Below are 13,301 nucleotides of genomic sequence, written 5' to 3' on the forward strand. Positions count from 1 at the left end.
CTGCTTTGCGGTCTTCTACTGGCCTAATTTCCTCTGCCGCATTCCTGATGACATCATCAGAGACGCGGTAGAGGAAATTAGGCCAGTAGAAGACCGCGAAGCAGCGTGTTTACTGTGCCTGGGATGCTGCTAGAGCTGCGAGGTTTGTCGGCCATCTAGCGGTGGGAAGGTCAGCTGGGAGGGTCAACGGGGGTTTCTGGTGTGCCGGGTAGGGTCTACGTGGGGGGGGGTTTAAAAACATGCTGCTCAGGGGGATGGGAGGCAGGCAGGCAGGCTGGCATCGAGAGGGGGGGGTTTCAATGGAAACATGCAGCTCAGGGGGACGGGAGGCAGACAGGCAGGCTGCCATAGGGGTGGGTTAGGGGTTTTCAATGGAAACATGCTGCTCAGGGAGATGGGAGGCAGGCAGGCAGGCTGGCATTGGGGGGGGGAGTTAATGGAAACATGCTGCTCAGGGGGATGGGAGGCAGGCAGGCAGACTGGCATTGGGGGGGAGTTAAATCCTACTGATATATTTGCTATGTAATAACGTTAAAAATGTTATATCACTCCATCTAAAGCCTCACTCAGCTCACGAACCTGACACACCCATTAGGCACCTAATTAACCAACAGGTAGAAAGAGTAAATCATATTAAAATAATCACAAGTAACAATAGACCCCGCCGTACCTTCAAAAAAAGACCAAGAGAGATAAAGCTCATCAAAAGCAATACTCCCACCACACCTATCACAACTACCTCCATTCCCTGCACCTACCTCAACACCAGATCAGTAAGGAACAAAGCTTTCTTAATCAAAGACTGGATTGAATGCAAGAAGCTAGCCTGCCTTTCTAACGGAAACATGGTTACTGTCCGAAGAGGATCCAATACTAAATGACCTAATACCAGATAACTACAAAATCCACATGTTAAATCGGGAAGACCGTAGAGTGGGAGGACTAGCAGTCATTCACAAGGAAGAACTCGAACTTAAATTAGTAGACTCCAAGATAACCAACCAACTGGAAACACTAGCATGCAAAATTAGCAACAAAGACCTAGAAGAATATCTCTCTTGTATCCTATTTTATGTACCGCCAAAATGCTGGTCAAAGGCCAAAGAAGACCTCTATGAATTCATCCTACATAACTCAATCACTCCATCTTACAATATTATAGCAGGAGACGTAAACCTACACTTAGAAAATGAGGACAATCCTGACGCAAAAGAGTTTAAAAACTTCCTATCCTCACTCAACTTCATTCCCCCTTCATCCACACAAACCCATGAAAAAGGTCACCAGCTAGATTTGGTAACTATGTCCTCTAAAGAAATCCTAAACCCCGCTATTTCCATATCGAATGGCATCTGGATCCACGACATCTGGTCCGACCATTTCACCTATTACTTCAATTTAATCTGGAACCAACCAAAAGAAAAAACTCACCCAAAGACAAGAAAAGAACATCTCACAAGGGGCCACATTAATCCAGAGGAATACTGGGCCCACTACGAAGCGCTAGAGGAAACAAACGAAGAGGGTGAATTCTGGGAACAGTGGTCAAAAACAAGCACATCCATCTTAGACAAAATAGCTCCTAAACGAAACAGAACAAACCGCTCAAATAAATATAACAACTGGTTCGACTTCGAATTACTAAAAATGAAACAATCAATACGACGACTAGAAAGGATCTGGAACAAATCAGACGATATATCCGACAGGAACAATTGGAGATCAAACATAAAGGAATACAAACAACTGATAAAAGAAAAAAGGAAAACATTCTACTCATCCATAATACACATATCCAATACAAGTCCAAAAGGAACTAACACTCCTGAATTGTTCAATCTAGTAAAAAATTTATTTGACACCACACACCACAGTCAATCCCCGCACGACAAAAAACCTCCAACAGCAGACGATCTAGCACAACACTTAGACTCAAAAATTGTGAACCTAAGGAACAACTGCCCAACAAACAACACAGATGAACAGCAAATAGCCAACATACACGAAAATGAAACACCAGCTGACATGTTTTGGAACTCCTTTCAGGACCTAGAATGGAATAACTTCATAAAACTCTATAACAAATACACTAAATCAAACTGCATCCTAGACCCCTGTCCTCCCAACATAATGAAAGCAGCCCCTTTAGACTTTAAAATAACACTATGGACTCACTTGTCTAATAATCTCAAAAACGGAAAATTCCTATCAAAAAATGGTCACATCATAATCACCCCAATTCCAAAAAGCCGTAAACTACCCCTAACATCAGTAACTAACTATAGACCAGTAGCATCCATCCCATTTTTCGTAAAAATAATGGAAGGTTTGGTACAAACCCAATTGATGAACTACCTGGATCAGTTCTCGTTGCTACATGAAACCCAGTCAGGCTTCAGACCGCTGTTTAGTACGGAGACGGTGATTGCAGCGATCCTAGATTACATACGCAACTTATTCAGCAAGGGCCACAAAGCTTTAGTCATGCAATTCGACATGAGCTCGGCCTTCGACTTGGTGGATCACAAAAAATTACTACAATGCTTAGACGCAATCGGCATCGGAGGCGAGGTGCTGGACTGGTTTCGAGGATTCCTTACGACCCGCACCTATCAAGTACGCTTCAATTGTAACCTCTCCAAAATATGGAGAAACCCATCAGGCGTACCACAGGGGTCCCCACTATCCCCACTCCTCTTCAACGTCTACATAGCTTCACTGGGTACGCAGCTGACACAGCGAGGCGTAAAAGTATTTAGTTATGCAGACGACTTCACAATCATTATCCCGTTTACTACCTCGCCCTCCGAAGTCACCCCCACAGCAACTGAAGCGCTAAACATGATGGAACAATGGACCACAGATTTCAAGTTAAAGCTAAATGCAGAGAAAACTAAATTCTTTATAGCCTCGCCACACGTACATAACACGACAAAATCACTACACATTAACAATCTTAACTACCCTATTCAACCAACGATGAAGATTCTAGGAGTAATACTAGACCAAGAACTAACCATGAAAGACCATATAGACTCCCTAATCAAAAGAGGGTTTTTCACTCTCTGGAAACTTAGGTCCATTAAGGTGTACTTCCACCTTAATGGACTTCAGCCTTCAGAATCCTAGTACAATCCCTAATACTAAGCCACCTAGATTATTGCAACATCACCCATCTGACAATCCCCCAGAAGCAAATGCAAAGACTACAACTGATACAAAACGCAGCAGTCAGGATGATTCTCGGGTTGAAGAAGTCCGACCATATAACCCCTTCCTACAGACTCCGAAGGCACGCACGAAGTTCAAGCTAGGATGTCTCTGCTTCAAGGTATTAAATGGTCTAGCCCCTAAATATATTACAGACCTCTTCTCATTCCCAACCAACAGACATAAAAGAAAAACACACCTGAAATTTGTCTCCCCTCCGGCTAGAGGGTGTAAATATAAGAGATACCATCAACAACTGCTATCGTACCAGGCAGCCACATGGGGCAAAGACTTAGAAAAACTAATTGCACACACAAACAACTATGGCGAATTCAGGAAACACCTAAAAACCTACCTGTTCTTGAAATACCTAGGTAGCGAACCAGAACATCAGCCCCCCTCATAATACCACCACATACCCGACCCTGTAAATTATAAACCCCAACCCTAATCACTAACCATGAACACACCATTCAATTCATGGAATATTTCTAAATTTTGTGTTAGCAGCATGGCACTTCCTGGTCTTGCAGCACACAAACTGTTGTTAATATTATTAATGTTGGAATTACCAGATGTACAATGCTATACCCTTTAATTCGCTGTATGTACAGTTTCTCTTTATTGTATTTACAGTTTCTCTTTATTGTATTTACAGTTTCTCTTTATTGTAGACCACTTCTCTTTATTGTAAACCGCCTAGAAGTCGCAAGATTGTTGGCGGTATATAAGAATAAAGTTATTATTATTATTAAATGGAAACATGCTGTTCAGGGGGTTGGGAGGCAGGCAGGCTGGCATCGAGAGGGGGGTGGGGGGGTTTCAATGGAAACATGCTGCTCAGGGGGATGGGAGGCAGGCAGGCAGACTGGCATCGAGGGGGGGCTAAATGGAAGCATGCTGCTCAGGTGGATGGGAGGCAGGCAGGATGGCATCGGGGGTGGGGGTGGGACAAAGTCTGGAAGATAATGATGGGGACATAGGAAGGAGGCACTGGGGGCACTAAGGACATAGGATGCACTGAGGGCACTAAGCAGGACAGAGGCACTGGGGGCACTAAGGACACGGGAAGGAGGCACTGACGGCACTGAGGACACAGTACGGAGGCACTGGGGGCACTAAGGACACAGTATAGAGGCACTGGGGGCACTAAGGACATGGAAAGGAGGCACTAGGGGCATTATGGACACAGGAAGGAGGTACTGGGGTACTGAGGACGTAAGAAGGGGTACTAAGGACATGAGAAGGGGGCACTAAGGACACAGACAGAAAAAATTACAGACAGACAGGCAGTGTGCAAGGAGAGAGAGAGACAAAGAAACCCCCCCCCCAGATAGACAGACATCTACTCTAGCATCCGTTAATGTAACGGGTTTAAAGACTAGTAACCTATATTTAGATTCATGGAGCATTAACACCTACTCTGAAGCAATATGAATTAAAACCAAGTTATTTGTCTATAGTAGAAGCTCTCCAAGGACAGCAGAATGCAATCCTCACATCATCTGATGAAGTCCATATAGCAAATACAATCTCTCCACCTGGGAAAGTTCTGGAAGCCTTTGTGAGACCAACTGCACATGTTTACTGGCTCCTATCTTGTGTTGTAATACAGAACTTCCTCAGTCTTTGAAAAGCTAATTTAGGAGACAACTCCAAAGGGGAGTTGAACATTTGAGAACTTGTATTCTGCTACAAGTAACTTGTGCGTTGATATTCAGTTGCTGTGGTCAGTTTTGGGTTTTGGGGTGATTTTTTTTTTTTTTTTTTTTTTGTAAATACTGGCTGCAGCAAATATTCCACACCAACATATGGATAGTGGCTAACACTGAATATCCAGATGAAGCAGTGACCAGCAGTATTACTCAGATATCCAAAATCTCTCTGATAACTACCCAAAGAACACAGGATGGCTGCATATTGCTGCTATCCAGATAATTAGCTACTTTGCCTACAAACTGGTTAGCACTATCCAGGTATCACTGAAACAACCTGTAAGATATTCAGAGGCACTATCAGCCAACCAGCACTATTTGTCTGGATAGAAGCATCCTGACTATCAGGCCATTAGTTTTCTCTAAGATCAATACATCCTCACAGATAGGACTCCCTTGTCACAAGCTACCTTCAAAAGAAAAAAGGAAAAGAAAAAGAAAAAACATAAGTTGTGATTGATATAAGCTACGTAGAGACTTTAGAAACACATTAAAATATAAGAAAATATTGAAAAGCATTGTTAAGCTCTGGAACATATTGTCAGAGGATGTGGTAAAAGCAGTTGTTCATGTAGCCGTGTTTAAAAAGGATTTGGAGAATTTTCTGGTTGTAAAATCCACAAACCATTATTAGAGTAGACATGAGGAAAGTTATTGTTTTATCCCTGGGGTAAGAAAGCAAAATTGCTTACTTGTAACATGGGTTCTCCATAGACAGTAGGGGAATGCTGCCAAACCGTATAAGACATCACCAACAAAACTTTATGTGTTGGTACTCCTCTAGCTCAGATCAGTCTGTGACTTTTCTGAGTATTTGTGGGGGTTCCTGCACTTCCTTGTTGAGCTCCTTACCTCTCAATCCACAAGGTAGCTAAAGATGATATACGTACAGTGGCATAGTAAGGGAGGGGCAGGGGGACAGATCGTCCCAGGTGCCGCCTAGGTGAGGGAGCCAGCAGCACATCTCTGTCCCCCATGCCTTGCTCGCACCCTCCCTTCACCCCACCATGTACCTCTTTAAATCTTCATCAGCAGGAGCAACTTTTAAAACCAACAAGAGGAAATATTTTTTCACTCAGAGAATAGTTAAGCTCTGGAATGCGTTGCCAGAGGTTGTGGTAAGAGCTGTTAAATTAGCTGGTTTTAAAAAAAACTTTGGACAAGTTCCTGGAGAAAAAGTCCTGGGGGTAGAGAGGAGGGCGCAGGGGGGCACCACCTACTTTCGCTATGCCTATGCGTCCACATCTGGAATACTGCGTTCAGTATTGGTCGCCGCACCTCAAGAAGGACATGGCGATACTTGAGAGAGTCCAAAGGAGAGCAACGAAACTGGTAAAAGGGCTGGAACACTGCCCATACGCCGAGAGGTTGGATAGGCTGGGGCTCTTCTCTCTGGAAAAGAGGAGGCTCAGGGGTGATATGATAAGAGACCTTCAAAATCATGAGGGGCATAGAGAGGGTGGATAGGGACAGATTCTTCAGGCTGAAGGGGACAACAGGTACGAGGGGGCATTCGGAGAAACTGAAGGGAGATAGGTTCAAAACGAATGCAAGAAAGTTTTTCTTCACCCAAAGGGTCGTGGACACTTGGAATGCGCTACCGGAGGAAGTGATCAGGCAGAGTACGGTACAAGGATTCAAACAGAGACTGGACGGATTCCTGAAGGATAAAGGGATCATGGGATATTGAGAAAGCTAACCAGAAAATAAGTATAGAAACCCAGGTCGTGCATGTGCAAGACCGGAGGGCTAGGAAGGGAAACCAAGGTGGCATGGGGGCCCCTTCTGGTGATTTAGACAGGTTGTGACCTGTTTGGGCCGCCGCGGGAGCGGACTGCTGGGCAGGATGGACCTGTGGTCTGACCCGGCGGAGGCACTGCTTATGTTCTTATGTTATGTATGTATGTATGTATGTGTGTCTGTGTATCTCTCTCTATATATTTTTTTTCAGGAGGTGGTGAGAGGATAAGTGTGGCTGAATTGTTGTTTATGTAAGCACATTCACTTTCTCCCTAGGCAACCAGGGTAACGCAGACACATTCTAGATGAGTTCCACACTGGTTTCCTGTTTGGATATGGTAGCCACGATACTTCTCTGGGCACTTGATCAAGGGGAGGACCCTCTGATCTGCTGCCTCTTCAAGTTGGTCTGTCCACCATTTTATAGCGGATGCTAGTATTTACGTAACCTGAGAAAAAGGTCCTAATGGTTAATAAAGAGATAAAATGAATGGGTTTGCTTCTTGGTTCCTCACCTTGTTGTCATCCATCACTGTATTAAGTGACTCAATCCACATAGGATCTATATCACCATCGAGGACAATCCACTTTGGCCCATCGTGGGTTATATTAGCTTGCTCTCTTAGAAGACATGAGAAAAGGCCTGTGAATGCAGGATACAATAGAAAACAATAAGCTTAGATAAGGAAATAAAGATGAAAATAGACAAACAGACTTGCAATACTGATAATTACATCCCAGGAAATTACACAGTTCCATATATACATAATTTAGCACATAATATACCCATGTTTGTGTAAAATTGCTTAAAGAAAGATTAGGTTCTTTCCTGGATAATCTTCTTTCTGTTAATCTTCTCAGGAATTCATACATTAGGTGATCAATCTATTTCTGTGAAAGTTTTGCAGAAGTGTGATACTTTCATCACCTCCCACATTACCAGTGGAGTGCCCCCTTCAGTTATGTCCCAAAGTAACCAAGTTCCATTGGAATAGAATACAAAGAAGGAGGGATACTGAAAACTTCCCCACAGACATCATACAATTCTGTTCTGCTCTTTAACTTAGAAAAAAATTAGAGCAATGAAGTTTCAAGTTTATTTAAAAATTTCTTATACTGCCTAATCAAACCTTCAAGGCGATGTACAGAGAAATACCAAAATAATGTATCAGAGTAAGTTACAAAACAATTAAAAACAAAACGGGGAAGTGACAATTTTTTTTTTTTTAGTTACGTGGACAAACAGAAATGAAGGGAAGAAGGGCTAGAACTACAATTGGTAAGAGAAAAAGAACATTTAGGGAAAAAACAAAAGGAAGGGTGACTAAAGATAAAAAACCTTTCCAAAAACTGATTAATAGGAATTAAAAACCTAGCAGCAATAGAGAACCAATCTGCTGTGTGCAACATGCACTAACATCCAAGGAGTCAGAGGCTGAGAAATACAGGATTTCCTTATACTTCGGCTGATTAAACAGCTGCTGTAAATCAGGTGCCATAGTATAGAGTCTGGACATGGCTTTAGCAATCCTTAAGGACCCTGCTCTGTAACTAGGACAGTAATGTCCAGATGCACAGGAAAAAAGGAGGCCTGGGCTTTAGAGCCACTCATGACCATGAACTAGGAGATGGAGGGCTGAGCCTACAGCTTCAATTCTTTAACAGCATTCGCTATAAAATGGTGGACAGACCAACATGAAGAGGCGGAAGATCAGAGGGTCATCCCCCTGGTCAAGTGCCCAGAGAAGTATCGTGGCTACCGGATCCAAACAGGAAATCAGATTATTCCAGGACTGTCTCCGAGCCCTGAGATAAAAGTGACATGGAGTCTGACCACCAATCCTGCCAGTCTGGCTCCAAATGGTCACTGGAGATGGGGCTCGGCTTGCTTATTTCATAAGCAATTACAGGAAGCGAAGACACTACATGGGCTAAAGGTAGTGTACTCATAGGCTGTGCCACCTGCCCTGGTCTTGTTAAAAATGCTCTCAACATAATATTTACAAATTCTGGGGAGAATCCTTGTGCAGGGGAGATAAATGAATCCTGGACTCCACACATCTACGCTTCACGTCTTCATGAACTTCAGGCTCCAAATGGAACTTTTTACCCATTTCTTGGACCCACAGTGGTTCCCCAGCCCTGGAGGACATGGATGGAGCTCAGCTCGAGTCTCCCGCACAAGGTTCACGTGAAATGGTGTTACCATATGCTGAGGATTCCATCCTTGTCAATATTTGTTAAAATTTGATTGGTTTTGAGGCAAAGGCTTCAGAAAAAAAAGATAATTTAAAATCCAATATGATCGCCACTAGAAAAATCGTGCTAAAAATTCCTGTGGAGCCCAACAAGCTTACCAGTGCATTCGCCAAGATTGGTCCATCTTATATGTTGCTATGGAAGGCCAAAATGGCACTCAGGTGCACTTTTTATGGAGGTTGTCCTGAGGCCTGTGGTGAACAGGTAGAGAGTAGTTATTAGAGGATGGTTGGCACAGTTCCATATTTCAGGTTTTTCCCTTCTGAGATGCACCAATTCTGGAACCTCTTCCCTTTGAGTGTATAGTCCTTTCTTGTTGATGGGTGTTTGGCTGCTAGTATGACCTCCATCACCTCTGATGGTATGTGGAAGGGGGATAGTCAGCCTTTTGACATCCATGCTGCTAGGGCCAGTTCCCAGGTTGGGGTGGGGTGTGTGTCCCTGGTCCTGGGTAATAAGGTCTGAGCAATCATTGGTAGTTGTGATGACAGGCACTTTTGTCTTGGCTAGTATGGTGCTATGAGAATCTGTGCTGCTTGGTCCTGTCTTGTCTTCTGAAGCATTCTATGGATGAGAGGTGTGGGGGGGAGGGGAGGGATGGCATATAGCAGGCGTTGACCCTAATGTGGATATTGTCTCCTCTCTCGCTGGGGGCAGGAAGGCTGTTCATAGAATTGTGCCTAGCGGTGCCTAAAGTGGACGTAATTGCCTGAACCTTAGGTGCTTCCTATTTATGCCAATGTGTACTTGCCCTAAATACTGGTGCCTAAGTCCACTTTAGGCACCTACATGAAAAAAACCACCCAAGATCCATCCAAGATCTGTCCACAGTCCGACCCCTAGCCATGTCCACTTTCTTTTACGTGCCTTAGGTTAGATGCCTAGCACTTATTTAAGTTAAGCTAATTATGGAATGCCAATTGTTATCAGTGCCGATCAAGCTTGTTAAATAATTAAGTTAGACCTTGATTCTATAAAAGGGCACCTGTGGATATTCAGCAGCAGTAAGTGGCTAAGTGCCACTGGATAACAGCTGTTAGTACCAATGATTTAAACATCCAGGAGCCTTCTTCTGACCATTTAAGTCGCTATTTTGACAGGGAGACAGAATTTGCCCCTGTCCCCATGGATAACTGCGGGAAACCATCCCATGTATCTCAACCTCAGTCCTTCTACACCAGCATTCTTCAATGCAAGGCTTGAGGGTCATTTGCTGTGCCCATTCATAATTCTGATTCTTCCCTGTTCCCTTAAAGAATGATACGGGGATGGTTTCCTGCAGTTAACCACGGAGATGGGGACAAATTCTGTTCCCGTGTCATTCTCTACATTTGTATATTAACCCCTATGTAATTTAATGTGACTGGTATTATTATCCTAAATCGAACACATCACGGAATATTTATGTTATCTGTTTATAGCACAAAGAATGCTGTGAAAGATTAATGTAGGAAAATATAGAATTGTCAGAAACCAAACACAATATACTTACCATCTTTCCATTCCCTAGTAGCATGGTGTATAAAACCATACAGTTCATCAGTAGTAACTGCTTTTGGATTGAGATCATTCCAGACAGATTTTTGCTTCATGTTTATATACGTTCTGTTCAGAGTCCTCAGAACCTGTCAGGCATGAAGATCTGAGTATTAGTCAGCAAATCCAAGAGCGGAAAATAATAACGATTAAAAGGATCTAAAGCAAAAAAAAAAGAGAGATTGCTGTGCAATTTACAGTATATAAAGGAGAAACAGCAGCAAATAAGGATCTGTTAACCTAAGAAGCTTAGAGATTAAAAACAAACAAACAAAAAAACCATTCTCAGCTGTTTTATCTTTAAGCTTCTTAGATTAGCAGATCCTTATTTGCTGCTTTTTCTCCTTTACACAAATTGCACAGCAATCTCTTTCTTTTTAAAAGAAGGTCATATATACTTTCTACTATGTAGTAAGAAAAAGTTGATTTTAGGGGGAAAAAGACAAAGCGTGAGCATATGCACTTTAAAAAATAGATTACAGAACTGGCTTCATGGCTCAATGGCAGTGCTATTCACTGACATGTAAAAGATTTCTGCGTCAATCTCAAAGTTGAGTCTTCTGTTCTCTGGTAGCCTTTACAGTCCCTGGTGAGGAGCAAGTCACCTTAGGGATTGGGTATATAACCATATGATTCAAAGGTTTTGGAAGTTATCATGTTGCATGGTCCCCTGCTATGACCAGACTACATATGGGGAGAAGGATACTACAGAGGGAAAAATTCATGAATAGTTACAAATGAGGGCTCAAGGAACCAGAATCCTAGAACTGGTTCTGATTTGGACTAGAGACCCAAAAGAACAGGAAAAGGTATGAAAAAAAGTATTTTATTGGGGCGGAAAAAAGTACATACCTTACTTTTTCCTGTTCCTGCATTTCCGACCACAAAAACAGAATGTCGCACTGCTAGGAGCTCGTCCAGCTGAACCACCTGCCAGGTTAAGCAGAGTAATAATATTCATATCTGACCCCAATGCACAATCTTTCACTAGAACACACTCTTAAACAATACAGGTCAGTAGGAAACAATGCTACTTTATATGTAAAGATAGTATTCTTCTGTGTTTGTAATTTGTAAATTTAGATGTTTATTTTCCAGCAAATTCATGGTTCTTAGAGTGGGTAAAAATTGTTTATTGGTGTTCCAATGCTGCAGGTACTATTGCCAGGTACCTTTTCCAGTGGAATTAAATATGTACATTTGAGTCACTGAGGCATCGTCAGCACTGGAAAGGCAGGCAGAAAAACAGAGTAAAAAATACAAGATAAAGCCAGAAAGGGATTGAAAAAAGTACTTGAAGAAAAATTGTGTTTTTCTAGTATTTATCCATTAAATTACCTATGTAACATTTTTGCTTCATGAGTGTTTTGTTGGTGTTATTGGTTAAAATATTTAGTTTCTGATTTGAGGACGGTGTTAGTTTTGAAAGCTAATCATATAAAATACATTAAGCTAGTACAATAAAAAAGGTATCACCTTATCTGGTTAAAACCTAAAATCAGAAGCTATATTTAAATATCAGTAAAAGGAAAGTTACTAGTTAAGTGTGCAACATTTTGGTATTTGTAACAAAATAACTTTATAGTATATTTATTATTTTTAAAGAATGCTTGTTGAAGTATAATTAATAAATATTTCAATAAAACAACCTATACAGTGGAACCTTGGTTTACGAGCACAATTCATTCCAGAAGCATGCTCGTAAACCAAATTACTCATACATCAAATCGAGTTTCCCCATAGGAAGTAAGGGAAAATTGCTTGATTGGTTCCACCTCCCATGCCCCCCGGCCACCAGTGCTGCTCCACCCTTCCACATCCCCAAAAGACCTCCCCACCCCCGAGGCCACTGGTGTGCTTTCACATCCCCACCCCCCGCAAACCAGCATCGTCACCCTGCAAACACCGCCACCCCCCCCCGCGAATCAGCATTGCCCCCCCTTGCGAACGCTCACCCCCCTGCGCAAACTGGCATCCCCCACTCACCCAAACTGAAGGCTTACTCCCAATATGGCACCAGCACGTAGCACCAACCCACAGGAGGTGCCAGTGCCGGTGCCCGAAGATCGTGCTGTTTGCCGGACTGGGCCTTGAGCATCTGCGCATGCTCAAGGCCTTCTGGCTCTCGTTCTCTCTGAGAAAGAGGCGGGAGCCAGAAGGCCTTGAGCCTGCGCAGATGCTCAAAGCCCATTCTGGCAAGAGGCAGGATCTTCGGGCACCAGCACAAGCATCCCCTGTGGGTTGGTGCTGCGTGCCAGTGCCACATTGGGGGTAAGCCTTCAGTTAGGGCGGGCGGGGGATGCCAGTTCGAAAGGGGGGTGGCGTTTGCGGGCAGGGGCGATGCTGCTTCACAGGTGGGGGGGACTCGCAAATCGAGTCAATGCTCAGTTTGCGAGTCACAATTTGCGAAAATGTTTTGCTCGTCTTGCAAAACACTTGCAAACCATGGTACTCGTAAACCATGGTTTGACTGTTTATCAAAATACCACATTAAGGGGTTGATTCTATAAACGAAGTCCCAATTATAGGCAGCGGTAAGTGTTCTACCACTGTCTAACCAGCCAATCGGGATGCACTTTTTCTATATAAAAAAAAACCAACTCGAGGCAGGCTACCCACACTGTAGGCGTCTGTCATGGGTGCAGGGAGACACCTAGGGACACTTAAGCTCTCCCAATGCTGGGCGTGGGCATGGTTTCACCCAGAAGTGGCCTTGGGTAAACTTCAGCAGCCCTAGGCATCTCCATAAGGCCCTGATATATGCCTGAAATATAGACCAGCAAAATGCTAGCCTACATTTCAAATAGACGCAGCTACTGAGCTTATTGTGGAGAGGGACTG

At 43.3% G+C, this 13,301-nt stretch overlaps 1 protein-coding gene across 5 annotated transcripts in view; it reads right to left on the minus strand.

Annotated features, from left to right (window-relative positions):
* DNAH11 (dynein axonemal heavy chain 11) overlaps positions 1-13,301 on the minus strand; it is a 596,997-nt gene that overhangs the window by 276,074 nt on the left and 307,622 nt on the right. For all 5 annotated transcript variants that reach the window (XM_033930891.1, XM_033930892.1, XM_033930893.1 and 2 more), the window contains 3 exons: positions 11,313-11,390; positions 10,417-10,549; positions 7,181-7,308 (listed from right to left, as the gene is read on the minus strand). In XM_033930891.1, the coding sequence (XP_033786782.1) occupies positions 7,181-7,308; positions 10,417-10,549; positions 11,313-11,390 (339 nt within the window). The remainder of the gene's footprint in view (positions 1-7,180; positions 7,309-10,416; positions 10,550-11,312; positions 11,391-13,301) is intronic.

This window comes from Geotrypetes seraphini, chromosome 2 (genome assembly GCF_902459505.1).
Source record: "Geotrypetes seraphini chromosome 2, aGeoSer1.1, whole genome shotgun sequence".
Classification (NCBI taxonomy): domain Eukaryota; kingdom Metazoa; phylum Chordata; class Amphibia; order Gymnophiona; family Dermophiidae; genus Geotrypetes; species Geotrypetes seraphini.